The sequence below is a fragment of the Gobio gobio genome, assembly GCF_949357685.1.
Source record: "Gobio gobio genome assembly, chromosome: 14".
NCBI classification, from domain to species: domain Eukaryota; kingdom Metazoa; phylum Chordata; class Actinopteri; order Cypriniformes; family Gobionidae; genus Gobio; species Gobio gobio.
In genome coordinates this window covers 25,122,588-25,149,691 of record NC_137107.1, presented here as the reverse complement: position 1 = coordinate 25,149,691, position 27,104 = coordinate 25,122,588, and the positions used below count along the sequence as shown (strand labels likewise).

At 37.9% G+C, this 27,104-nt stretch overlaps 1 protein-coding gene across 6 annotated transcripts; it reads left to right on the top strand.

Annotated features, from left to right (window-relative positions):
- Positions 1-1,686: 1,686 nt before the first annotated feature.
- pacs1a (phosphofurin acidic cluster sorting protein 1a) lies at positions 1,687-26,986 on the top strand. 6 transcript variants are annotated; one of them, XM_079835850.1, is made up of 24 exons: positions 1,687-1,849; positions 5,702-5,789; positions 5,881-5,970; positions 6,163-6,288; positions 6,944-7,088; positions 7,256-7,347; positions 11,344-11,427; positions 11,902-11,961; positions 15,764-15,921; positions 16,188-16,281; positions 16,856-16,939; positions 17,069-17,181; positions 17,279-17,411; positions 20,144-20,248; positions 20,447-20,553; positions 20,762-20,916; positions 21,035-21,145; positions 21,285-21,405; positions 21,485-21,527; positions 23,212-23,254; positions 23,971-24,115; positions 24,220-24,452; positions 24,705-24,824; positions 25,754-26,986. In XM_079835850.1, exons 3-24 carry the CDS (start codon positions 5,914-5,916, stop codon positions 25,870-25,872), a joined length of 2,448 nt encoding a protein of 815 aa, XP_079691976.1. In that variant the 5' UTR covers positions 1,687-1,849; positions 5,702-5,789; positions 5,881-5,913; the 3' UTR covers positions 25,873-26,986. The 6 variants fall into 6 exon arrangements, with proteins under 6 accessions (XP_079691976.1, XP_079691972.1, XP_079691971.1 ...); XM_079835846.1 differs by having other exon boundaries at positions 1,691-2,546; XM_079835845.1 differs by having other exon boundaries at positions 1,695-2,546; positions 11,344-11,436.
- The last annotated feature ends 118 nt before the right edge of the window (positions 26,987-27,104 follow it).

The following is a 27,104-nucleotide window of genomic DNA, read 5'->3' as shown; positions in this document are numbered from 1 at the left end:
TGCATTTTGAAGAGTGGACTCTTACACAGAGATGTATGCGGGTGTTTATTGGATTCGTCCGATCTGATCTGAACGACAGGAGATGAAAGATGAGTAACGCTGATATTTTTCTAATGTTTACATGGCTGGTCCTTTAGGGTTTCATTTAACCCTTTCCTCTCTGGTGTATTTATTGCAAAAACAAGTTCAGAACATGAATCTTGAGTGTTTTAGCTTTCAAATGATGCATAGTTTGTGATAGTTGATTGAATATTTTGTATAAAACAAAAGTAAATAAAAGTACACACCCCCCCACTTCCGTCAACCCCCCCGTCCACGAACCGGTGCGGGTTAAGAAGTTAACAAATATCCGAAAATATCTGCACAGACTATATCACAACTGACTGGGTCATCGGACCAATCACCGCAGATTAGCGTCACGTAAAGGCGGGGTTTTGAAAAGTGAATCACTAAAGGAATCATTTGAGAATCGCTGTCAAAACAGGTAAAAATAAATGCATATTATAAGAAAACTAAAGTCTTTTTTGTCATTGCATGCATGCAAAACTGTTGTTGGGGACTTCTAAAACAATATTTGGAACATTTTAAATGCCATGATAGGTGCTCTTTAACACCCATTCTTTTGTATAGCTACTGAAGATAAAAATGTGGAGTTACTACCATCTACCGGTGAATACAGGTAAATACAGTTTTTTTTTTATCTGTTTAAATATTCCAGGGAACTAGAGTGCTACAGTGCAGTTTTATGAATTATACACCTGTATTGTGCTTCATAATTAAAAACCAGAGCCTAAAGCAACTTATGCCTCACCTACCAAAAATATAAAACAGTGCTTGACTATGAATTGGGTATAAAATGCCTACCAGTTTGGAATATTAAATGAAATGGTCACATGATGTCCAAATGGGGGCAGCAAAGAGCTGTAATAATGTGACAGTCATCTGATTGCAACAACCTAGAGAGAGAGAGAGAGAGAGAGAGAGAGAGAGAGAGAGAGAGAGAGAGAGAGAGAGAGAGAGAGAGAGAGAGAGAGAGAGAGAGAGAGAGAGAGAGAGAGAGATGGAAAGCTCTTGGATTTTCTCCAGAGCTAGATATTTTGTGCCAACAACAACATCCTACATGTGTTTGTTTGTTTGTTTGTTTGTTTGTTTGTTTGTTTTTTTGTTTGTATGTATGTATGTATGCATGTATGGGAATTCTGGGGTCTGATTCCAGCATATATGAGAGATCAGATCAGAAGAGGCATGTATTTTACATGTATTTTACTCCATACTATTTTGTTCCTGATTTGCTTGTCATCCAAAATTCCTATCAAGATATGTATTGGAAGTGGGAATGTGGAAGTGTTTTGCACCAGTATACTGTATGTTAGTAGAAAAAGCACAGTTCTTAAAATCCAGGACAGTCTTGAAATAGAGACATTATAACCTTTAGGGAATATGTGTATTCAGCTTCAGCTTTATCCGAAAAGATTAAAATGTAGAAAGTGTAAAAAAAACTCTGGGCTCTTTTTAATTAATCCTTGGCAGTCTGCATGTTTCAGGACTTGATGTCATGAAACTTCACTTCTCTCTGGCTCCAATCTGTCAGGGAGAGATAAACTACAAATGGTGCCAGTGTGGGTGGCTGCAGTGTTTTAGGAGCTGCCACTACCATAATAGATTCAAGTGGGTTGCGTTTAAAATAGATAGATAGAGACAGCAAGAGAGGGAGATAGAGCTTATGACTAGCCTTATATGACTTCATATTTTCTGTAATTTCTAAAACATTTAAGGTTTGTTGATTTTCACAAGTGGCCAAAAAGTCAGTCAACAGACCAGTCTAACAGGTCAGGGGATCATCTAAGTGGTAAGCTGAAAATAAGCATTTTTCAGACACTATGGAAAAATAGACAATTGACAAAAAGCCGTGCTGATATGACAAACAGCAGCTGCTATAGTGACTTTAAAAAAAGATAGAAAACAAGTTTATGTTTTGTTGCTTATTACGAACACTGACTTTAATAGTAGGGGACGCTCTAGAGTAGGCTACTACACTACAAGAGACGCGTTCAGTTTTGTTCCAAACGTCGCGTCACTCGCTTGCTTGCAGTACTTGCGTCTTTAACGAGAGGCGTTGCTTTACTAGCCTATATGTTTTTAAAGAACATATTTCCGCTTCCTGCTGATGTTTTATACGCTCAATTGATCACAAGCCATAGCAGGACTGACCGCAGCAGCAACTGACTGTGTGTGAATCCACCGCTAAGCGGAGGCGGGAACGTTGAGAGGCTCGTGCCATGAAAGTGTCATCATCATCATTTAAAAAGACTATAGGCACGAGCGAGTGTCAAAACTGACCGAGTCCGGTGGCAGCACAGATCCCGAGACTTCAGCATGTCGGAGCGTGGAGGGCTTCAGCAGCAGCCACAGCAGCTGCGAGCGGGAGCTCCGTCTCCCCACCTGCAGCCTCTCAGGACGGTCACGATTTCTTCGGGTCGCCCGGTTCAGATGAACCTGTTCGCGACATGGGAGATTGACAGCTCCTCTCCCAGCTGTGTGCCCAGGTATGACGCTTCTTCACTTAAGAGGGGACCTGAGCTTTTTTTGTACAGCCGCTGAAAGAGCTACTTTGTATCAGAGTAAATAGTTAATCCCGATCACGCTGCTGGAGATCACATGAAACAGTGGTTTCTTACTTTAGACAAGAGCTTTCAACCTTTACACACCCAGAAAGTATGTGCAAAGCCGTTTGAACGTGTATAGCCTATATTGTTACTTGTACTTGGCCCCTTTTTTTAAATTACTATTGAGTGATTCGTTCACTCGTAACTGTGTCATTAGATAGGCTAATAGTATTCAGTCACTATATTTAATTAGTCACTATAGCTGCTCATTCATTAGATACTAGTAATCGTTTTCTCCTTGTCACTATTCCAGTAATGTCTAGTTTTTAGTTTATATTTTACTAGAAAAAAAGTTGTATTAGCCTACTTAAAACGTTTGCCCCCGGTTTCACAGACAATGCATAAATCCCAGACTAAAATGCATGTTTGAGCTGTTTTAACTGAAAGCAACTTGCACTGACATATCTTAAAATTTGTCACTGCCATTGTTTTGTCTCAAGATGCACACCAGCATGTTTATAAAAGCTACTTAAATGTCCTAATTGAACAAAGGCCTAATCCTGGCTTAATTTAAACCCTGTCTGTGAAACCAGGCTAAGTATAGCTAACACTTTGGTAAACCCTTATTTTGTAAGTCATTTTGAATAAAAGCGTCGGCTAAGTAAATAAATGTAAAATGTAATGTATGTTGATTATGAATTCTACACATGCAGCAAAATCGTTATAGGGCCCCTGGTTGAAACCGTTTGCCTTTTTAGACAGTTGACACTTGGCTGATAACTGACTGCTGATCTTTTTGCATCATGTTCTCCCTGTTATAACTCGCTAGTCACGACTCATTTCATTTGTTTCACCATCTCCTCTGTAAGATGCTGTCAAATGGATGCATATGTTGTTTACTATTCCCCAATATTCAGCCTCATTACTTTGATGAAGGGATTGTGGTATGGAAATGTAGAGGAGGGGCTTTGGGATTGTTCATGCAGGGAGTGGAATAAAAAAATGTCCATGAAGATACAAACAAGCTGACTATAAGAGTGGCCAGCCGAGAAGAAAAGCAGAATCGGAGTGACAGACACAGAATAAAGAGTATTACTCAAATACGAAGACCTTTTTTTAAAATCTTTATCTTGTCTCTTTCTATGACACTGCCTCCATAATGCTTTCAAATGCTTTTAAAACTCTTTAAGGCATTACGCTTCTTTACACTTTCCATTCAAATATGTAAGAACCCTAAATGGATGTTGTAGCATATTGTGCCATTAGAATGTTGCAGAAGATCTCTGAAAGGTGAGATGTGTTTCCGATTCTCTCCTCCTCTCCCAATTTCATTACCTTTGTGCTCTAGAGTTACACTCTAATGCACAGGGACAGACTAAGTGAATTAGACCCGTTCAATATAGCTCACTTTGAAGAGAGGGCTGGGTTCAAGCTGCTATTATGTATTAATGTCTTTTCTTGATGTTGCTTTTAGGCAATGCAAGGGCACTGAACGCCATCTGTAGCTTAGAAATAAAACCAGATTGTAAGTGAAGATATATAATTATATAGTGCACAAATTCAGTTACTGGATTCAAATATATACAGCTTTGGAAAAATTAAGAGACCACTGCAAAATTAGCAGTTTCTCTGGATTTACCATTTATATGTTTGTGTTTGAGTAAAATTAACATTTTTGATTTATTCTATAAAATACTGACAACATTTCTTCCAAATTTCAAGTAAAACATTGTCATTTAGAGCATTTATTTGCAGAAAATGACAACTGGTCAAAACCAGACCTTGAATAATGTAAAGAAAATATGTTTTTATTCATTTTTAAACAACACCCATGCGCCTCAGCACTCAGTGACCCCTCTCTCTGACTTTTACATGGTCTTCGGCTTCATGGCTGAGATGCTGCTGTTCCTAAACACTTCTACTATCCAATAATACCACTTAAAGTTGACCATGGAAAATCTAGCAGGGATGAAATTTCATGAACTGACTTATTGCAAATAAATGGCATCCTATCACAGGACCACGCTTGAAGTCGCTGAACTCATCAGAATGACATTTTTTTTCACAAATGTTTGTAAATGCAGACTGCATGGCTAGTTGCTTGATTTTATAAACTTGTGGCCATGGGTCTGATTGAAACACCTGAATTCAATAATTCTGAGGTGCGTCTCAAAACATTTGTCCATATAGTGTATATACACTGAATGAGCTGAGAGCCTGAATGCTGTGTCACTCTGACATTTATCCCCTGAACTGAATATCACCAATGCGCAGTGTTTTTGACTTCAGGCCAAAAACATCACAGCACACCTTGTGGATATGTATCAGAGGACAACCCAGTTTTTGGGACATTGCATTCCTTGTCTGTTACCAAATAGAGTTTACTTCAGATGTCATGTGGAGTGGAGAAATTAACTTAGAAATGATTTTCATTCCAGCATCCATTGGTAGCTGTCCTTAGATCACTAGCAGGATATTGAATCTTCAGTCATGTTAATTTTTTGTACATGTATTTTTGCATGGAATTATTTGCCATCATTTACTCACCCTCATGTTAACCCAAACATGTATACTGGTAGAAGTACTAAAGAAGATTTTTTAAAGAATCACTTCTTAATTCATTCATAGTTACGTCAAGATCAAAAAGGGACAAAAAAGGCACTAAAGTGTATATTTTCGAGTTAGACAGACACTATGGGAAAAAAACGGTGTGTTAATTATTTTAAAGATTCTCCTTTTATGTTCCACAGAAAAAAACAACAACAGCAGCTTACGGGGTTGGAACGTCATGAGGGCGAGTAAATATTGTTCCATTTTATATGGAGGTGGAGGCACATTTCGATTTGTAATTGTGACCGAGAGTGACATATATTGAAAACCATCATGGCACTTCTCACTCACTGTACTAAAGGTCACAATTGTTGTGTAGAATTTTAGGTGAAATGTCAGCCAAAATGGCATCTGGGATTTGAGGCCAAAATGTCAACTTTGTGCGGTAAACTTGTTAAGCCATCTTGGGGACAGATTATTCATTCAGCTGCCATAGCAACTTTTCCTCAGAACAACGTGTGCATCTCTCTTGTTTTCTCTTGTAGACTTCTCAGTCTAACTCTTAAAAAATTAGTGATTTTGAAGGAGCTGGACAGGGATCTCACATCGGTGGTCATTGCAGTTAAACTTCAGGTAAAAACTTATTTTTTTTTCTGGTCTGCAAAAAGCTGTGCTTAATCTATGTTTAGGTAGGCCTAACTAATGATTGTAAATATCTCTTTAGGGCTCAAAACGCATTTTGCGGTCAAATGAAATCATGTTATCTTCTGCTGGCCTTACAGAGACTGATCTTCAGCTGACCTTCTCTCTTCAGGTCAGCTGTTTTTGAGTGCATTTTGGATGAGATTAGTGCTAAATTGACATTTGCAAATGTAATATTATGGTTTTGTTTTGATTAAACATATCGGAAGTCCTTAAGTGACTCTTCCCTTCTATTTAAATGAATTGGATCCAATTAGATTAATGTTCATTGTTCAGTACTTTCTCCCTTCCATATTGGCTTCAGTACCCACACTTTTTGAAGAGAGATGCCAACAAGCTTCAGATTATGCTCCAGAGACGCAAGAGGTACAAGAATCGCACCATACTGGGCTATAAGACCCTCGCACTAGGACTGATAAATATGGCTGAGGTGAGGAACCACAAAACCCTACAAATCCAGTTTGGCCACATTTTTGTGATTCTAGACTGATTGTTTAAATGTTGTTAAAGGAAAATCAACTCTCACATTTACGCACAGATTTGAAAATGCTTCTAAAACAAGCCATATAAGACACGGAAACTGCTCTAGGAGGTGGAAGAGAATGACTTTCTGTACTTCAGTCAGTTTTATGTCACTTTAATGGAGTTAACAGTACTGAAACTTCTCACAGATGCACCAAAATCCACACAGGTCATTTTGTATCTGTAATTTAATGCCCAAATAAATGCCAAGACATTTGCATTTGTACTATGATTCAGTACATGACTAACTGTTGAACGCACATCCACGTCATTTCACATTATTATTATTATTATTATTTATTTCAAACCAAGAAGAAGAAAATAGTCAAAAAATCTCTAAATTAACACGTTATCAGCCTGAAAAGCGTGTTTTAGACCCTTTAAGCAGTTCAAACAATATATTGAATATATTTAGCTGCAAACATATATTTAAGCACCTTAACTAATCTAACATTTTGTAGTTTATTTGCAGTGTAATCATTTAGCAGATATGTTTTGTAGTCTTTGATCCTCTAGTCTTTCAGGCTACTTAATGGCTTTTTTTTTTTTTTTTCTATCCGTAGGTGATGCAGCACCCTACAGAAGGTGCTCAGGTGTTGGGCTTGCACACGACGGTGAAGGACACACCAGTGCCCGTTGCTGAGATCAGAGTCTATTCTCTCTCCAGTCAGCCCATCGACCCAGAGGGACCAAAGTCCAAGCTATCCGGTAAGTCGCACATGTATATATTTCAAATTGAATACGTTAATGAGAAATCCCCAAAAGAGGTCAAGGCTGGTTTTTTTTACACTTTCTGTAAGTTCTGAAAGTTGTTTCTGTAAGTCCAGGCCGCTCTGGTTTAATCACTCGCATGGTTCCTATTCTCTTCTTTTCAGATCGTTCACCAGACATTGATAATTACTCTGAGGAGGAAGAGGAAAGCTATTCGTCAGAGCAGGACGGCAGTGATGATCCTCTACAGGGGCATGTAAGGCCTGTGAGATTGAACTGATTGATTTTGATATTCAGCCATCTTGCCTATTTCCTGTTTAGTGATTTACAATTTTGCACAGAGACTGAAGTGAATCTGTTGAAGTCAGATCACTGAAGAAACGCACTGCATTGTCGGATAGGAAGTGTAAGAAAGTGGTGTGAAGACCCTCTAGCCAAAGAGAGGAAATAAATATAATAGACAAGTTGAACCAAAACAAAAAATCTGTCATTTACTCATCCTTGTGTAGTTTCAAACTTGTATGACTGTGAAACCGAAGAAAATACGTTTTGAAGAACATTCATTCAGCTCTTTTCCATTTAATCCATTCCAGTTGGTGGTTACCAAAAAATTCATTCTCCAAAGTGCTTATCCTCTTAAAAGGATAGTTCACTCAAAAATGAAATTTACCCCATGAGTTTCTCAACCTCAATGAAGAGTAACTCAATCCTAGGTGTATATGACATTCTTCTTTTAGACAAATACAGTCGGAGTTATATTAAAAAATGTCCTGGATCTTCCAAACATTATAATGGCAGTGAAAGGGTAGTTCTGTTTTGAAGTCCATAAAAGTGATCCACACAGCTCCAGGGGGTTAATAAAGGCCGTCTGAAGCGAAGTGTTGCATTTGTGTTAGAAAAATATTCGTATTTAAAACTTTATAAACTAAAATAACTAGCTTCCGGTGGACAGCTGTACACAAGTCGACTTGGGGAAAAATAGTAACTCCTGACGCAATGTATAAGAGCATCGCAAGCTTTGATGCCTCTCGCGGATAGGGCTGGGCAACAAACTCAAGCCCCTTTTCTCTTAAATCGAAATCGAATCCAGCATTTCTCTTTAAAAATGATCGTTTTACACTTCTAATTCATGACCGGTGTTTTGTTTTTCTCTATCCTCTGCGCTTCCGCATTCGTGAATACGCATGCGTCAAGGGTTACTTTTTCGCCGTTAATCGAAGCGTACGGCAGTCCGCCGGAAGCTAGTTATTTTAGTTTATAAAGTTTTAAATATGGACATTTTTCTTACACAAACACATCACTTCGCTTCAGAAGGCCTTTATTAACCCCCGGAGCTGTGTGGAACACTTTTATAATGGATACATGCATTTTTATGGACTTATAAGCCATTATAAAGCTTGGAAGAGCCAGGACATTTTTTATATAACTCTGATTGTATTCGTCTGAAAGAAGAATGTCATATACACCTAGGATGACTTGAGGGTGAGTAAATCATGGGCTAATTTTCATTTTTGGGTGAACTAACCCTTAAAAAAAAAAAAAAATATATATATATATATATATATATAAATACATATACACACACAAACACACACAGTATGTATATATGCTGCCCGACCAAAAAAATTTGCTTTTTGGATTTAAATAGGCAAATGCTCAACAGTGTTGTATGTTTTTGACTGTACTAAAGCATAAAAATACCATAATATGTTTGAAGATATTTAGTAAACATGCTGAGTTCACATACTCGTTTTTCCGATAAACAATGCTACAGTTAGTCTACTTTCAAATGTGCTTTCAATGACGGAATGTCTGTTTTTGTTTTCGTCTGTGCGATACTGCATATTACCAATTTACCCAATAGTATTTTGACACCACAGGTTGCCAGTTGGCGGAAAACACAGCGTATTGCAGCCATGGAAGCCAGCGAACAAACTGAGTCAGAGATTGCAAATTCTATCCGACTAAGCCTGGGCATCCATCTAATAATATATATAAACGGAAACACATTAAACATGGAAAAATCAACTCATCAACTTACAGTGTGTGTCTCCTCGCCTTCCATTGTCAATTGCGCTCGTTCCTGTTGTGTGTCCTCAAACTGGCAACCCGTGTGAGCGTTGAGTTTGAGGAGGAGGGGGCGGGGCAAGCAATATTTTGAATTTGGACTGCAGTATACATTTCAACCACTAGCTGTCATTCTTACATACAGCACCTGACTGGATCATAATTGCAATGATTACTATGTTTCTAGCATGTTATATATTTGGCAACAGTTCTAACCCTAATTTAAAGAGTGTGTAGCTTTTAATTTCTTAAAGGTGTCATGAACTGGCTTTTTTATTTTTTTATACTGGTGTCTTAAGTCAACTTATGACGTTTGAGTGGTTTTTACATTCAAAAACATCATAATGAAGAAATATTAGGCTATTTTCTGCCTTGGTTTTGAGGCTCTCTGAGAAACACTCGGATTTGATGGGTGTGCAGGACTTGGAAGTAAACGCCCACGGCTAAGATTGGATATTTGCATATTTAATGAGCTTCAGCTACCGTCTGTCCCAGGCATCGTCTGGGGGAAATGCTCAGAGAACTCGCAAAATATCAAACAAACACTAAATCACACTCACACACACTCACTCGCACGGACACACACACTCACTCGCACGGACACACACACTCACTCGCGCGGACACACACACTCACTCGCGCGGACACACACACACACTCACTCACTCGCGCGGACACACTCACACTCACTCACTCGTGTGGGCGGACACACGCACTCACTCGTGCGGACACTCATAACGTTACAAGTCTCTCTTGTGTGACTGGATAGACACGTAGGCCTACACATAATCAATACACAATCGTACACATATCAAACGATCTGTAACAATGCAATACTATCACGTATAAAATAAAACTTGTTTTACTAAGTGTGCTGCACCATTCCTGTCGGGTCCAATATAGATGGAACAGCATTGTGTTTCAATCTCAATATGTCTGCAAATCCAGTGTCAACCTGTGCCTTGTTTTCAAACGATTCCGCGGTGAAATGAAGCGAACACACGTACACCGTCTTCCCCACGTGAGCCGGAACTTCATTAAAAATAAAGTGCAACCACATATTCCTAATATTAGGATCCGAAGGAAGCTTATGCAGCGACTGTGTTCTTCCACAACCAGGAATAGCGCAATATTGTGATATCTTTGGCATGTTTATTGCTGCTGGCTAGCGCAATCCGACCAGCTCCATGAGTCGGTGGACGGGGCTACTGAATTACACGTGCTTATCATTCTGTAGAGGCGGTGTTTCGTCGCGCAATGACGTAAGGATGAAGCACAATATCGTTTTCTGGGCCTGGTGTCTATAAAAGCTTTTCTTTGACTAACAAACTTACAGGATATTCTTATATTACCATGACCTCTTATATATCAAAAGCTCAAGGGAAAGTTGATTTCTCAATTCATCACCCCTTTAAACAATCATGTAGGAAGACGCATCATGGCCATATTCCAGGATGAAATATAATGCGAATAAAATTATATAACGCATTTAATGTAGTGCATTTTTTTGCCTCATTTAATATATATCCTATGATATAGTAACGAGCGCAATATCACACGAGTGCTGTTTTTGTCCCGAATAGCAAATGTGATATTGATTTTATACAACAGTTCAATTAATAAGAAGTTAAAATTGTTACATTTTAGACACAATATTGTCTGAGCAGAACTGATGTGCCTCTCCGAACAACACAGCGGTGTTTGCTTCCGAATGAATCTGCGTTTTGAGCAAATCATTTAGGTGAACTGTTTACTCCTTTTCAGAATAAATCAGCCACTTGAACAAATCAAATAAATGAATGACTCAATAGCTGGGTCTCATTTTGAAGGCTGCATCCTTCAGAGGTTGTATTTGTCGGTCGCATACGTCATTGAGGCTGCTTCATTTCAGTAAACTGACCTCTACATTCCAAATTCATTAAGAAATGACAACAATTTGCGGTCAATTTTGTAATGGTTACTGGTCTGAAATAAGACTTCCTTTATGACCAACGCGACCAACAAATGCAACCTCCAGGGGACACAGCCTTTGAAATGAGGCACACGGAATGACTTACTCATTTAGACATTTACCACCACCTACTGGCAGTTTTAGTTTCTTATTTAGTTTTTTTTTTTTTTTTTTCATATTTTAGCATTTTTATTCATATAAGGTTTTAAAGCTTGATTTGTCACTTTTGGGCAGTACCTCTACGACGACGAGGATGAACTGAGGAAAAAGAAACCTCGTCGTAAACTCCCCTCCACAGCCTCCATCACCAGAGCTAACGTAAGTGACGTAAGTGATCTGTCCTGAATTAGAAAACAGTCCTCAAAGAACCAGACCAGCTTTCTGTGTCTCCATGTCAGGCTTTGTCAGGCTGAACGACTGCACTTTTCTCCCTGGGGCTACTGATGTTCTTTGAACGTAGCAGCGATTGCAATAGGAGCTGCTGCAATTCTTGCAATCATATGGAAACTCTTGGGATGGGGCTTCTGAGCACATTAACGTGTTATCTGCTTCTTCCTCTCAGATGCCTTCACAAGTCTGTTTTGTTTTCCTGTGTGCTTCGTCTTCTAGCTGACAAGCCTTCGCCAGCGCTCTGTGCTTGTTGTGACAGCTTTTTTTCCACTCTCTGCTTGCTGCTATTTTTGTTCCCTGCTGTTGCTCAGCCAGATATGTGGTTAATTTGTGTCTGTTTGCTATTGTTGCTTATGACTCCCCCGCTTTCTGTCTAACAAGGTGTTTGTGTTTTAAATCCAGCAACCCAACATCAAACAGAAGCTTATGGCATTGGTGAAATGGTTCAAAGTGTCTGATGAGGTAATTACTGTCTCTAAATACACAAGCACTTTGGTGATGGTCTTTTCTCTTCTTTTTCCCACCATTTCTTTCTTTAAAGTGCCCCTATTATGCTATTTTAAAGGTTCCTAATTTTGTTTTGGAGGTCTCCTACAACAGGTTTACCAGCATCAGAGGTCAAAAATTAGCATTTTCTCATAATATACATTGCACATAAACACATTTTTCAATGATTCTCAAATGAATCGTCCGAATATTCAGTCTCTCTAAATCCCTCCTTTTCGAGAGCCTGCTCTGCTCTGATTGGCCAGATGGCCCAGTCTTTTGTGATTGGTCTACCGCTTACAGCGCGTGTCAGAAGCTAAACGTCCATTACCATAACTGATCTTCAGCTGAGGCTTCGTTGGTCCTCAGCGATTTGTACACATTGTAAAGACCGTAACGATGATGTTTGACTTTACCATGTCAATCCGAGCGCGAGTTTGATGATGAAACATTGGAAGAGCTAGTTATTCGACCCGAACCTCCATCACAAGGATGACTTGACCAGGACGTTCTCAGTGATATGCTACACAGTACATTAAATGTAATTCCTCACCGTCAGCATTAATAAGTGTATGTTACTCAACAAACTGATGTGTATATTAATTTATTGCAGTGAACATGCAGGAACTGTATCAATAACAGCACATATGTTAGCCGAGCGCTAACGTGAATGACTGATGTAACATTAAAGGGGTCATGAACTGCGTTTTTTTTTTAATTGTTTTATGATGTTTCCTGGGGTGCATTTATAATGTTAGAATGCTTTTTACATCAAAAATTTTCATAATTTATAAATAAAAGGCATTTTTCCTACCCTGATTTTAGCCTTCTGCTCTGAACGCTCCGTCTTAAGGGGCGTGTCTGCTTTGAGACTTCAGTGTAAACGCCCACTGCTGTGATTGGCTAACGTCTTTCCACTTGAAATAGTATTACTCTCTCTTTTAGCTCGTTTTTACAATTACAGCTCTCATGGTTAACTATTTGTGAAATGTGTTGCATTACATTTAGATCTATGGCATTATATTTAGATCTATGGCATTATATGGCATTATATTTAGATCTATGGCATTATATTTAGATCTATGGCATTATGTTAAGATTGTGGCATGAAAGGTTGCAGTGATGATGATGATCATTGTAGCCGATCACACACATGCTGAGCGCATGAAAGCAGCGATCTCGTCATTGCAACTCAGTTTCTGTACACTAACGAATGCTTTCATCGTCACTAACAGTGCAAACGTGATATGGTTAAGAGATTCATTGAATAAAACGGGAGTCACTGATAAACTCTCCTGTTTGATTGGCAGCTCCAGCGCGCACTGCTCCAATGATTGCAAAGGGAGCTTTCTTTGATAGCTTTCTTTATAGAATTGAATCACTGTTAAATAACAGATTATTTTCATCCTACTAAGAGAAACAACGCAAGTTGATGTTTAGTCACTGGTCTGATTTACTGACACACAGACAAAGAACATCTGACTGTACATGAATCATTACATTTCAGATCAGGCATTAGAATGAACACCGTTACTTACATGTTGCATTACTGTTGAACCCAATCACTGTACAATATTTTGTAATCCTCAACGGCATGTTTATTGCTTTGTAGAAGGTTTAACACTAGGCCTGTGTTACATGTGCGAATCGGTGGGCGGGGCTAAACAGGCAGTGATGAAGTAGGCGTTGATATTCTTCTGCTGAGGCGGTGCTTGCCTCCCTTTGATGTCATAGATCCCCACTTTGAAAAACCTGTCGTTTCCTGGGCCTGGTGTCTATAAAAGCTTTTCTTTGGCTAACAAGGAAGTTTTCAGCTCTGAAACTTACAGGATATTCTTATATTACCATGACCTTTTATATATCAAAAGCTCAAGGGAAAGTTGAGTTTTCAATTCATCACCCCTTTAAAGTTTGTAAAACAAATCTTGCTCCATCCTTTATCTTTACTCAAAGTTGTAATAACAGTTAGCTGGAAACTTACACAATATAAAACATAGATAATAAACAATAGATAAACAATAATATAATAAACAGTAAAAAAAATATTTTGAACACCCGGTAGAAAATATATACATCAATAATTAATCATACTTGCAGGTTGTTATTCTGAGGAGCAAGTTGGTCCAGATAAAGTGGGTACTGTCCCATCTTTAATGGATAAGCATTTTGTAAATCCCATTTAGACCTCACAGGGATTTGAGAAGATTATATCGTCAAAAGATTATACTTTTTTATCACTGTGGTAATTTTAACCACTGACTCTTCAAATCCACATCATTCAGAAGTCTTTTCGACATGTACACAATACAAACCAGCTACAGTGTTTGAGGGTGGGTTAAAGTAGATGTTGTTCGGGGGTAGCCAATGAAGACCATAGGCAGGCATTATGCAAAATTGTTACTGTGTTATGTATGCAGGTCACAGAAGTGAGACTGGAATTCCTTTCGACTCGTTTAGGCGGTTCAGAGTCGATTCTTTCTTTTGGGAGGCAATAACTTTATTTATCATGCACTTTCGACTTTACAACTTTGCAGAACGTTTACATTTCACAAACGGCTATATTACGCACTGCATGAATACTCGAAAAAGCATAATAGGGGTACTTTAATAATTGTATTTTTTCACTTGGAACAGTACAAATCTTCATTAATTTATCAGCCATCTATATAAATATTCTGGCTGATACAGATAAGCTGTTAATTATTTTCATAAAATGCCTAATAATCAATAATGTTCTGACATTAAAATTCTTAATTTATCTAAATAAAAGATTGTTTTAAATAAGTAATTTTGTTAAATTGAAGTTTTTAAATATTTTTTTTTAGAGTTTTTAAAGATTTAACGCTTAAAGGGTTAGTTCACCCAAAAATGAAATTTCTGTCATTAATTACTTACCCTCATGTCGTTCGACACCCGTAAGACCTCCGTTCATCTTCGGAACACAAATGAAGATATTTTAGTTGAAATCTGATGGCTCTGAAAGGCCTCCATTGGCACAATGCACGGTTCACTCTCAAGACCCTTAAAAGGTACTAAAGACATCGTTACAAAGTCCATCTCACTACAGTGGTTCTAAAATAACTTTATGAATCGGCGAGAATAGTTTTTGTGCGCAAAAAAACCCTAAATAACGACTTATATAGTGATGACGATTTCAAAACACGGCATCATGAAGCTTCGAAGCTTTATGAATCAGTGAGTCGAATCAGCAGTTTGGATCGCCAAATTTCAGCAGTTTGGCGGTTTGACACGCGATCCGAATCATGATTCAACTCACTGATTCATAACGCTTCGAAGCTTCATGATGCCGTGGTTTGAAATCGTCATCACTATATAAGTCGTTATTTAGGGTTTTTTTGCGCACAAAAACTATTCTCGCCGATTCATAAAGTTATTTTAGAACCACTGTAGTGAGATGGACTTTGTAACAACGTCTTTAGTACCTTTTATGGGTCTTGAGAGTGAACCATGCATTGTGCCAATAGAGGCCTTTCAGAGCCATCAGATTTCAACTAAAATATCTTCATTTGTGTTCCGAAGATGAACGGAGGTCTTACTGGTGTCGAACGACATGAGGGTAAGTAATTAATGACAGAATTTTCATTTTTGGGTGAACTAACCCTTTAAGTGAGCATCAGATGATGAGAGAGGTATTGTATAAGGTAAAAATAGGGTCTATATCAGCTAATATCCTATAAAAAATCTAGACAATAACTGATATGATACCATTTTATTGTTCATCTCTATAATTAATCGATGGGTAATTTTATGCATGCAGGGGTTCGGTTTGGATCATGTGTCCCAAGAGCAGATCCGGGATGTGGAAGAAGACCTGGATGAGCTCTATGACAGTCTTGAAATGTACAACCCCAGTGACAGTGGCCCAGACATGGAGGAGACGGACAGTATTATCAGCACCCCCAAACCCAAACTCCCGTACAGCATTCACTAGCTAAAATTTACTCTTATGCCACCCTCTTTCAGATATCGATTTAGTAATTTTGCTTTGCATTACATTGATTTGATTATACAATTAAGGATGCAGCCAATAAATGTAGTGTTGTTGTTGCAAAATATTCAGCATTTTTCACTCTCAAATGTTGAAAAAAACTGAGCTTTTTTAGCCACAAACTGAGTGGGCAAACTGCCCACATCTCACTTTTCTTATTATGACCCTGGCTTTGTGTGTGTGTGTGTTTTAGGCCATTTTTTGAAGGCTTGTCACAGTCCAGCTCTCAGACGGAGTTTGGTAGCTTGAATAGTAGGTGCAGCCACAGCAAAGACAAGCTGAGTCCTGTGAGTGTCCTTATTTTAGCATTGAGATTTAGCTTTACTTTGCTTTGTGCTATTATGGTGAGTGCCCACTACAACGGCAAAATCCACTCAGTGCCACTGACAATGCTATAACGCCTCTGCTTTGGGGCGTGTCTGTAGCAAGTGTATTTTGTTTTTCAACACGCGGGCAATAATCATCAGAGATGCACACGATTGCATTTGGAAATAAGCAAGTTTTGTCCAAATGCCCCAAGTAAAGATATCCTGTCAATTTTATTGGCGGAGGTAAACCAAAACGATTTGGACTTTTAAGCCAGCTATTTTGGCATTTACTTTTAACCAACTGACTATGGTCATATTAACTATATGAAAGTGTCCAAAAATACCTTGTGTCTTCCTTTTGTACATTGTATTGATTTATATTTTTTGTTTTATACATATACATGCCGCTTGCTTAAATGTGTTGTCTAGTGTAATTACATTCATACCGCTTAAACTTTCTATATACTTTTTGGGGCTAATGTATGCATTATGTACTCTGTGTGTGTTTCTTTTCAATTCTCTCACTTTCCCACGTCCATTCTTTCTCCTGAAGAGGGGCGAGCAGACTGTATCTGGTAAAATCCAGCGTTCCCCCAGTGCACAGCTGGACGATGCTTTCTCAGAAATGGACACGCTGGTGAGACTGATTGCACCTCTTTATCCGCCTCCTTCTCACTCTCTGCCCCTAACATTCGATTTGTAGTAAAACCTATTTTGTCCTCTGTGAGCCTGTGAACCAGTATTCATTGAGATGGTTATGCTATAGGAACTCAATGAAGTGGAGGTGATAGCAGACGGGACCCCTAGCATCACTTTATCAGTGGCGGAGAGGCCCCGGACCCCACAGAGGAGCAATAGCACTAACATGCCATCTCCCAGGTATTTAAAGGGATGGTCCACTCAAAAATGAAAATTTTGATAACCAAACATAATCAGTTTCCATTGACTTCCATTGAACTAAAACTATTCTCTCCAGGTTGGATGGCAGTCATACCCCCAAACAGAGGCGAGGGACCCCTATGAAAGAGAGACAGCTGTCCAAACCGCTCAGTGAACGTACCAACAGCTCAGACAGTGAGAGATCACCCGAGCTTAGCCTCACCCCTCAGGTAACAGCCTAGTTTTCATGTTTTATGGAGACTTTCCATAGACATAATGATTTATACAAACTGTTTTCCCCTTACACTAACTACCCCTAAACCTACCCATCACAGAAAACTTTCTGCATTCTTACATAAAAAACAAAACAAAAAAAAACATCACTTAGATTGTATAAGCTGTTTTCCTCATGGGGTCCAAAAAATGTCATGTCAATGTCAAATGACATTTTGTAGGGCTCCCCATAATGTAATGTATAATGTAGGGTTTACCAGGACCACAGTGCATAATGGTTTTTATACTCTACAAACTATCCCCCCTATACTACCCCTACCGCTAAACCTACCCATCACAGGAAACATTCTGCATTTTTACATTTTTAGTTTAGTATGTTTTTAAAGCTATTTTAAATATGAGGACATCTGAAATGTCCTCATATTTCATGTTTACATCGTAATTATAGCTGTCATTATACAAAGTTGTGTCCTCATAAATCACAAAAACAAACACACACACACTCACAGCTAGCACTTAGGCAAGAACAGCTGCCTCACTCTTCTTAAGTTGCTCTGACTGAAGCTCAGCAGAATCAATAAACCCCCAAGGGCTATTTGCTCAGGAAATTGTGTGTTTGTGTGCATGTGAGAGGGCAAAGCAGAGAATATGGTGATTCATTTGGGCCGTGCATGAGGATTAGTGAGCGGGGGGGAGTGGGTGTGATGCTAGAGGAGAGAGAGAGAGAGCGAGAGAGAGTGGGCGATAATTCTCCTTATGTAACTTTGTATTAGGTCTGGCATGATTCAACACCTGGTTCATACGGCCATTCACTTTTGTGCAGAGGTGTCAAAACATACTCAAAGGCCATTGTGATGAAGTGTCATTTTTAATTTTTCCCTTCATTATACATTCCACTTAAACATATATTTTTGCTGCTCACCATCTCTGCTGCTTTTTATCAAATGTTTGTGGGAAACCATGTGGTTGATGAGACCAAAATAGCCGTTTCTGAGTCATCCACAATACGAGAGCTCTTAAAGGTGAAGAGTTTATTTTCAATGTAAGTTTTTGGAGGTAATGGATTGGGTGCATGCATTTCTCACATTTGTTATCACTTTCAGATCTAACCGACTGCATGAAATATATTTCTAAATACATTTTTAAATTGAACAACAAAAAAAAACTCAATTCAATTATAAGACCAGGAACGGTAGTGATCATGATCTCAACTTGAACAAATACACTACTGTTCAGAAGAAATGTTTCTTATGCTAACCATTTATTTGATCAAAAATACAGTAAAAACAGTAATATTGTGAGATATTAGTACAATGTAAAGCAACTGTTTTCTATTTGAATCTATTTTAAAATGTAGTTTATTGCTGTGTTGGCAAAGCATCATTACTCTTCATCATTACTGGTCTTCAGTGTCACATGATCCTTCAGAAATCATTCTAATGTGCTGTTTTGCTGATCAAGAAACAACAATAATAATAATAGTTATTATTAAAATTATTAATATCATCAATGTTAAAAACGGTTATAATATTTTTGTGGAAACCATAAAAAAATGCTCAGGGTTCTCTGATGAATAGAATGTTCAAAATAACAGCATTAATTTTAAATGAAAATCTTTTGTAACAATGTAAATATATTTATTTGCTGTCATTTTTGATCAATTTAAAGCATCCTTGCGGAATAAAAGTGTTAATTTAAAGAGACCCAAAATTTTGAACGTGGTGTACATTTGCAATGTATAAAACTAATACAATTAGTAAAACATTACATAACTGAGGCAAAAAATTTAGATTTAAATATCAGCAAAATATGCCTTGCAAGGATGAACCAAATGAGTCAGCGACTTGCTCGTTTGCGTTGTTCAAACTGTTCGAACTTACAAATGCAATAAAATTAATCCTTCCAATGCTTATTTACTCATCTGGATATAAAGCTGACATTACAAATACCAGATAATACATTTTATTCTTTAAAAGCTACATTATTTTGAAAGCAGCTTAGCTGCTGTCATACTACTGTCATTATGTTGTCAGATACTCCTTTAACTCTGGTGCTCTTCGTTTAGGGGTTGCATTGGTTGTCTTCCCGATCATAAGTGACACCTAAAAAATAATCTTCCTCCACCCCAGTAAAACCAATGCAATTTATTTTTCTTCAATAATATTTGTTCTTTTTAATTTTGTATTTTGAGATGATTTGATGGTATTTTTTTATATTTATGCAATAATTATGGTCTATTTTTGCCATTTCAAAATCATGAATTTTTTTCAGGTTAAAATAGAGACTAGGCCTTCAAAATAAAAATTTTTGAAGGCAGATTTGCGCCCTCTTTTGGAATTATTTAGGAAATCATGCAACCATGGTTGTAATCACTAGAGGTCTCTATGGAGAGGCTTGAGAATTCCCTATATATAATTTTTTTTTTGTTAGAAATATTGATTTTTTCTGTGAATTTGTGTTTTTGCAGATTTCCCATTCATTTCCTATGGTGGTCATTTTTGACCGAAGAGCACAAGTGGGAGTATTTTTTTACGACCACTTAGCATACCCAATTTTTTTGTTTTTTACATACCTAGTGCTAGAAAAATCACCAAGTTTCATATTCCGATGAAGCAGTGATTTTTAAAATTTCAAAACAGAAAATTTTCCAGTCAGAAATGACCGAAGAGCACCAGAGAGTTAAAATGCTAGTCTGAGAAAATGTTTTCAGTCACACTTCTCTTTGCAGATGCCGAGGAAGATAGTATACGACCAGCTCAACCAGATTCTGCTGTCTGACAGCACCCTTCCGGACAGCCTTATCTTGGTGAACGGCAGCGATTGGCAAGGACACGTAAATACCATTCCACTTCACTTCCTGCGTGCCTGTCTGTCTGACCACTCTGCACATAACTTAGCCATTCTCTTGTGTTCAGTTGATAACTGCTTTAATCTGAAGTTGGATTTCTGAATATGCTTTATCAGTGTTTCAGTGCACATTGATGTTTTTATCCATTTTGAAGTAGAGAAATATGACTCTGTGTGTCTGCAGTATGTGGCCGAGCTGCTGCAGGCCCAGAAACTGCCGGTGGTCTGCACCTGCTCAGGATCAGAAATCCAGGCCGTCCTTTCCGCCCTGCTCACACGCATACAGAAATTGTGAGTGTAACTGTGGTGGAACTAACACCAATGTGTAACGACATGGTCTGTAGTGATGGCTGGCTGTCAGATCTCATGATATTCATGGTTGTCAATATGAATCACATTGTTGATCAAAGATTTTAGCATATAAACAGCATGTGCTTCTACCATTTCCTGAGTCTGCAGTGTGGTGCGTCCTTTTATTGTTTTTTCTTTATTCTCACAGCTGCAACTGTAACTCCATCATGCCCAAACCGGTGAAGGTTGTGGCGGTTGGAGGTCAGAGCTACTTAGGAGCCGTTTTGAGATTCTTTGTCTCTCAGCTCGCCAACAAGATGTCTGACTGGCTCAGCCACATGAAGTTCCTTGTGGTGCCTTTAGGTGCATATAGATAACCGCTAAACACAATGATATTGCACACAAAAATGGCAAAAGCTTTCCAAAAAATCAACTGGGAGTTAAAAAAAGTGCAGGCTGTATCATGTGAGTGTCTCCACAGGCTCTCACCCCGTGGCCAAACACCTGGGTTCTCTGGACAATCGCTACAGTTCTTCCTTCCTGGACAGCTCATGGAGAGAGTTTTTCAGCCGCCCAGAGCCTCCCCAGACTGGCAAGTAATGCATTTGTCTGCTACGGTTATTTATTTTTCATGTTTTATCTCATAGTGGAATGCACCATTTCTCTTTTCTGTGCCAATTGAGATGTTATATTGCAGATTGTCCATTGGATTTTATCTTGTATCTCTCCAGTTTCTTCCTCTGCTGACTTTGTGGATGTGGCTGGAAGAATTCTACAATACATTAATGGATCTGCAGTTACTCATCAGCTCCCCATTGCTGAGGCCATGCTGACCTGCAAACATATGATGAGGTGATAGAAATAATCACACTCGTGTCTTTTCAAATATTTTTTATTGTATTTTATTTATTATTTTGTTTTACTCTTCTAGGCAAGATGAAGATTCCTACCAAAACTTTGTTCCTTTTGTGGGTGTAAGTACATTTTAGCTAATGTTACACTAGCATTCAGAAGTCTCTTATGCTCACCAAGGCTGCGTTTATTTGATCAAAAATACAATAAAAACTGCAATGTTATGAAATAATACAATTTAAAACAACTGTTTTCTATTTTAAGATATTTTCAAATGCAGTTTATTAATGTTGAAAAGTTCTGCTTAAAGGGTTAGTTCACCCAAAAATGAAAATGTGGACATTAATTACTCACCTTTGTGTCGTTCCAAACCCGTAAGACCTTTGTTAAACTTCGGACCACAAATGAAGATATTTTTGATTAATCTGAGAGCTTTCTGACCTCCCAAAGACTGCAACCTTATCACCACTTGCAAGGTAAATTTTTTTTTTTAAATGTACCGCAAAGATAGTAGAGACATTGTTGTCCATGTGAATACAGTGGTTCAACCTTAAAGGGCACCTATTATGCTCCTTTTTACAAGATGTCATATTAGTCTTGGGTGTCCCCAAAATGTGTCTGTGAAGTTTCAGCACAAAATACCCCACATATAGTTTATTGTAACATGTTGAAAATGTCATTTTGAGGCCTGTCTATAAAAAGCGCTGTTTTGGTGTGTACCGCTTTAAATGTAAATGAGCTGCATATCCCCGCCCCATCTTTAGAAGAGGGCTTAGCATATACATCTCTCCTGTACATGGCAGATTGCATACAGGTCTCACAGGGCGGGTCTATGTTAAAATGGCAGTGTCAGTCAAACCTTGCGGGCGGGCCTTTGCAGTGTGATGTCACACTGCAGAGAATCTGAGAACAGCTTGTTCTGAAACACTGCTTATGATTTTTGGGGATTAAAAAAAAAATACTGGGTGGATTTTTATCGTTATAGGGTGGTTGTTTACACACACTGTCAACACACATTTATGTTCAAACATTATGTAAAAGTGGATTTTGCATAATAGGTGCCCTTTAATGTTATGAACTAATGATAATACTTTTTGTGCACAACCCCCCCCCCCCCCCCCCAAAAATAACTCATTTATTCAACAATTTCTTCTCTTCCGTGTCAATCTCTGACACCGTTCACATGAGCACCACGGCGCATACGTGTGATGCTGACGCAGGAGCTGGCCAATAGTGAGCCGGCGTACTGACATAGAACCAGGAAGCGCTCCACTGTTTACAACGTGAACAGCATCAAGAGACTGACACAGAAGAGAAGAAATGGTTGAATAAAGTCGTTATTTTTTTTATTTTTTTGCGCACAAAGTATTCTCGTCGCTTCATAATATTAAGGTTGAACCACTGGAATCACATGGACTATTTTATTGATGTCCCTACTACCTTTCTGACCCTTGAAAGTAGTAATAACGTTGCAGTCTATTGGAGGTCAGAAAGCTCTCAGATTTCATCAAAAATATCTTAATTTGTGTTCCGAAGATGAACGAAGCTCTTACGGGTTTGAGGAACGACATGAGGGTGAGTGATTAATGACATAATTTTCATTTTTTGGTGAACTAACTTTATAATCTTTTGTAAAATTATACATATTTTTACTTTTACTTTTGATCAATTTAATGCATCCTTGCTGAATAAAAGTATTAATTTATATATATATATATATAAAAAAAAAAATAACACTAATGTTATTTTAATTTTCAATGATGTATGGATTTAAATTTCCTTTTTTTTTTTTTTTTTTTGCAACAGGTGGTTAAGGTGGGATTGGTAGAGCCCAGCCCAGGATCTTCAGGTTTTTATCTTTTTGCATCTGTCAACAAAATTCACCAGTAATATTGTATTACCATTAGGGTTGGGAATAAAGAACCAGACAACCAATGTAGTTTGAGTCCTCAACAAGTGACTCATATGAGCAGTTTTGTTTTAGTGAATCAAAAACATACAATGGAACCAGTGAAGGATCATTAAGGCCCGTTCCAAGGACACCAGGGACGATAACTATAAAGATAACTATAGTAGCGTCCATTCCAGTGGCCGATATCGTTCTGTTTATTCTAAGCGCGTTTTTGTCTGCCACTTTAAATGCTTGAGCTCAGGATTGATTCTGATTGGCTGACAATGATTTCTAATTTCTGAAAATGATTCGTTATCGTTAGAGCTGTGGTGTGAACTCTGCTATTCTTTAATATTGAGAACGATTTTCAGAACTATATCTTAAATGATATCTTTTATAGTTATTTTTAGCAAACATACAACTTGTCACTAAAGTTAAAGATGCACATTTTGAGTTTTATCAGTAGTATTTATAGAAGAAATGAATTGAATCACGTTTGTTTAAATGTATATTTGTTTAAAATATAGTTAAATCTTTATTCGATTAGCCAGTTTTTAATAGCAGAAAGTATTTATATTTCTATATTGAATTATTTCTATATTTATATTATATTGCATTTTACCATTTATTGTAGATTTTTTTTCCCAAATGTTTGTGACTGTTTGTGATTGTAGGTGGAGATTGTGAGGAAGGTTTGACTTTGAGCTTGGTAGTTCCCTCGACCTCTCCACCTGCTCATGTATCTCCCACTGGGATGATGAAAGATTCTGCAACGCCTCCTCCATCCCCATCACTAAGCGGCGGACTGGCTGCTCTAGGGTTTGTGTACAATATTGTACAGAAATCTGCACCTCTCTGCCGTTTCTCACATTGCATAGAAATGCTAGCCCGGTAAATCTGGTCAAACTGATTCTGTTATCTAGGAGCCCCAGCATGTCTCATGGTGTGGACGCAATTGGGCTGCAGGTGGATTACTGGGTGTCTTCAGGGGTTGAGAAGCGCAAAGACGGAGAGCGGAAAGACACTAAGTATACTTTGAAGTGTGCGTTCAGATCCTTGCAGGTTAGCCGACTGCCCGGTTTCGGCACCATTGAGCTCCAAACTGGCTCTAACACCATGTCCATGACTGTGGTGACCAAGGAGAAGAACAAGAAAGGTGAGATTGTCCATTAAATTTACAGAAAATACACATTTGTCCTTTTGCTAAAGACCACTCTGTGTTTTCTTGACTCTATACAGTGTTTTCCATCCCTGCAATTTCATTTGACATTTCTGCTCTCTCTCGCCCTCAGCTTTTCTTTTTTTTTAGCTGAGCTTTTTTTGTTTCTCTCACTGCAGTGCTACTATTGTTGATAGTCTCCATATTTATCCACGTGTACCTATATTTACTAATTTTGCCTGTCTTCAGTCCCGACCATCTTCCTAGGGAAGAAGCCGAAAGAGAAAGACACAGAGTCAAAGAGCCAGATCATTGAAGGCATCACCAGACTCATCTGCTCTGCCAAGAATCAACAAACCAGTCTAAGAGGTACTTGTCAACAGATGTTTTAAAGGACGCTAATTAATTGAGTTTACAAAGAGATCCTTTGTTTTTATCGTCCATTGTCTTTTGTAATAAATAGTCTAAGGCAGCATTTACTTTACATGGTGCAAATGACCCAATTCCGGTACTTATTTATTTTTTTCTCCAATGTGGCACATATCATCGGATATGACCCACGAACGTGTAAGCAAGAAAAAAACATATGAATTCTGATATTGTCAGATCAGTTTCAGGCCTTGTTCATATATGGAAATAAATCTGATATGAATCGGATATGTGAAGTTGCGTCCGCCATGATTCTTTTCAGTGCCTAGGTTGCAACAAGGGCTCTCCTTTTTTTTTTCTCTGCCTTAAGAGACCAATGTTTGGCTGACTTTTTAAAGATGATGCGGAAAGCAAAAGCCTGTATTATCATTTTCGTCTGCGTCCGTTGCAAATCGCACCCTTTTCAGCCTAAGCTTTTCCTGGTCAGTACGTCTTCCTTGTTGTTTTGCCAAGTGTATAGTGTAAATGCAGATATAGTCAACAAATCGGAAGACCTGCAGTGTAAATGCGACCTTAAAGATTAAGATACGTTAGTTACCAATAACGTGAATAAAAGATTTCTAGTATCCAAGGATGTTACCAAAAGTTCAGAGACCATTTGCAAAATGCTTATAGTTTACATTTTCCTAATTGAATATTCAGCGTACTATCATATTTTATATGATTGAGAAGTTCAATTAAAAATGTACATGAATTTCAGACATTTGTTTTGTACATTATCAATATCTCACATTTGCTTATTTTAATAGTGACCTATAATAATGCAGAATCTTAAATATTTCCAATTAAGCTTGTTTCGTATATCAAAAGTCAGGGTAAAATCCCACTGTATATTAACACTCTTCACTCATGAGATGGACATGTTTCAGTGTCTGTAGATGGCATGGAGTGGAATGATGTGAAGTTCTTCCAGCTGGCGTCTCAGTGGCCCACTCATGTGAAGTACATTCCAGTTGGGCTGTTTGGGTACAACAAACCATCTTCCTAGTGACCTCTGACTTGGGGAAAAAAGTATGGTAAAGTTTCCTGATCCTGCTTGTTATAGCCTTCAGATGGAATAGAGGGCTAGTGGTTCTTCCTGAGTGGTCCTGCTTCCTGTACACGGTAGATACTTGAGCCAGAGTGGGAGATCTTGAAATTCTCATCAGTGATCGATGGGGTTTTTTTATCTCGTTTTGGCCTATAGAGGGCCAGAGCAGAAAAAGACTCGAGGATGGATCATCAGTGGGTTGAGAATATTATTTATGAACCTTTTCTAACAGTGTCTGCTGTGCGATTCATGACGCAATAATATCCCAATATTGTATTGAGTTTATATTTAAATGGTACTTGATGTTAGTGATTTAAAGTCTTCAGATTTATTATTTGTACCTTGTATTGTCCAACTTTAATGTATGATTAGTGTTACTTCACCTAACTGAATCTGAAATGCAAAGCTTCTCAGACACTATGTAAAGGGGAAAAAGAAGCCTTTAAGATACTTTATTAAAGGATATTTTTGTCTATGTATGAAATATTCTACTGTCCACTTGTATAAAAATATATATTTGCTTATGTGATTTTATCTATATGTATGCAGTAATCCAAGCATGTATCTATATGTGCTTACATCAGGGTTTGTCTAAGCTGCTATGGACACCTAATCCATTCCACTGTGGTTTCTGAGTTTAATATCTTTGTTGCTATCAATTTATCAATCTGCCATTACTAAAGGTAATCACTGGCTTTTGTTATGCCTTCCACAACAAATGTGATTATTTGAGATAAGTAATAATAAGGGTAAACATATGGTTTATTTTGTTCATTCTAAGTGACCTGAGACTACGTTTGAAAATTGTGAACCATTATTGCCTTTCTAAATCTGTTGTACACAACCTAGTTAGTTTGCATGATGCAGTATATATTGATCAGTATGATTGCAGTACACGTGGTTATTTTGAAAACACTCTACATGTGAAAAGTCAGTATTGTATATTGTGGTCTATAAAGCTTTGTGTGGTATTTTGACATTTACAAATAACTGCAGAAGTAATAAATCTATTGTAAATGCAATCTCTCTGTTTTAGTTTACTTTTATTAAAAAAGTTCAAATGGGGCTCATCATTTAAAAGTTCATAGTTTCATCATTTAAAAAGTGTAATATAGATTACTTACCAATTCTAGTCAGTTACTGATTCCAAAATACATGACAAAAATTGTGTAATCTAGATTACTAGTTTC

Coding starts and splice junctions, on each gene's coding strand:
- pacs1a (XM_079835845.1), top strand. CDS start 2,377: ATGTCGGAGCGTGGAGGGCTTCAGCAGCAGCCACAGCAGCTGCGAGCG. Junction 20,249..20,446: donor GCAGCGATTGGCAAGGACAC/GTAAATACCATT, acceptor GTGTGTCTGCAG/TATGTGGCCGAGCTGCTGCA. Junction 21,406..21,484: donor ACCTGCAAACATATGATGAG/GTGATAGAAATA, acceptor TTACTCTTCTAG/GCAAGATGAAGATTCCTACC.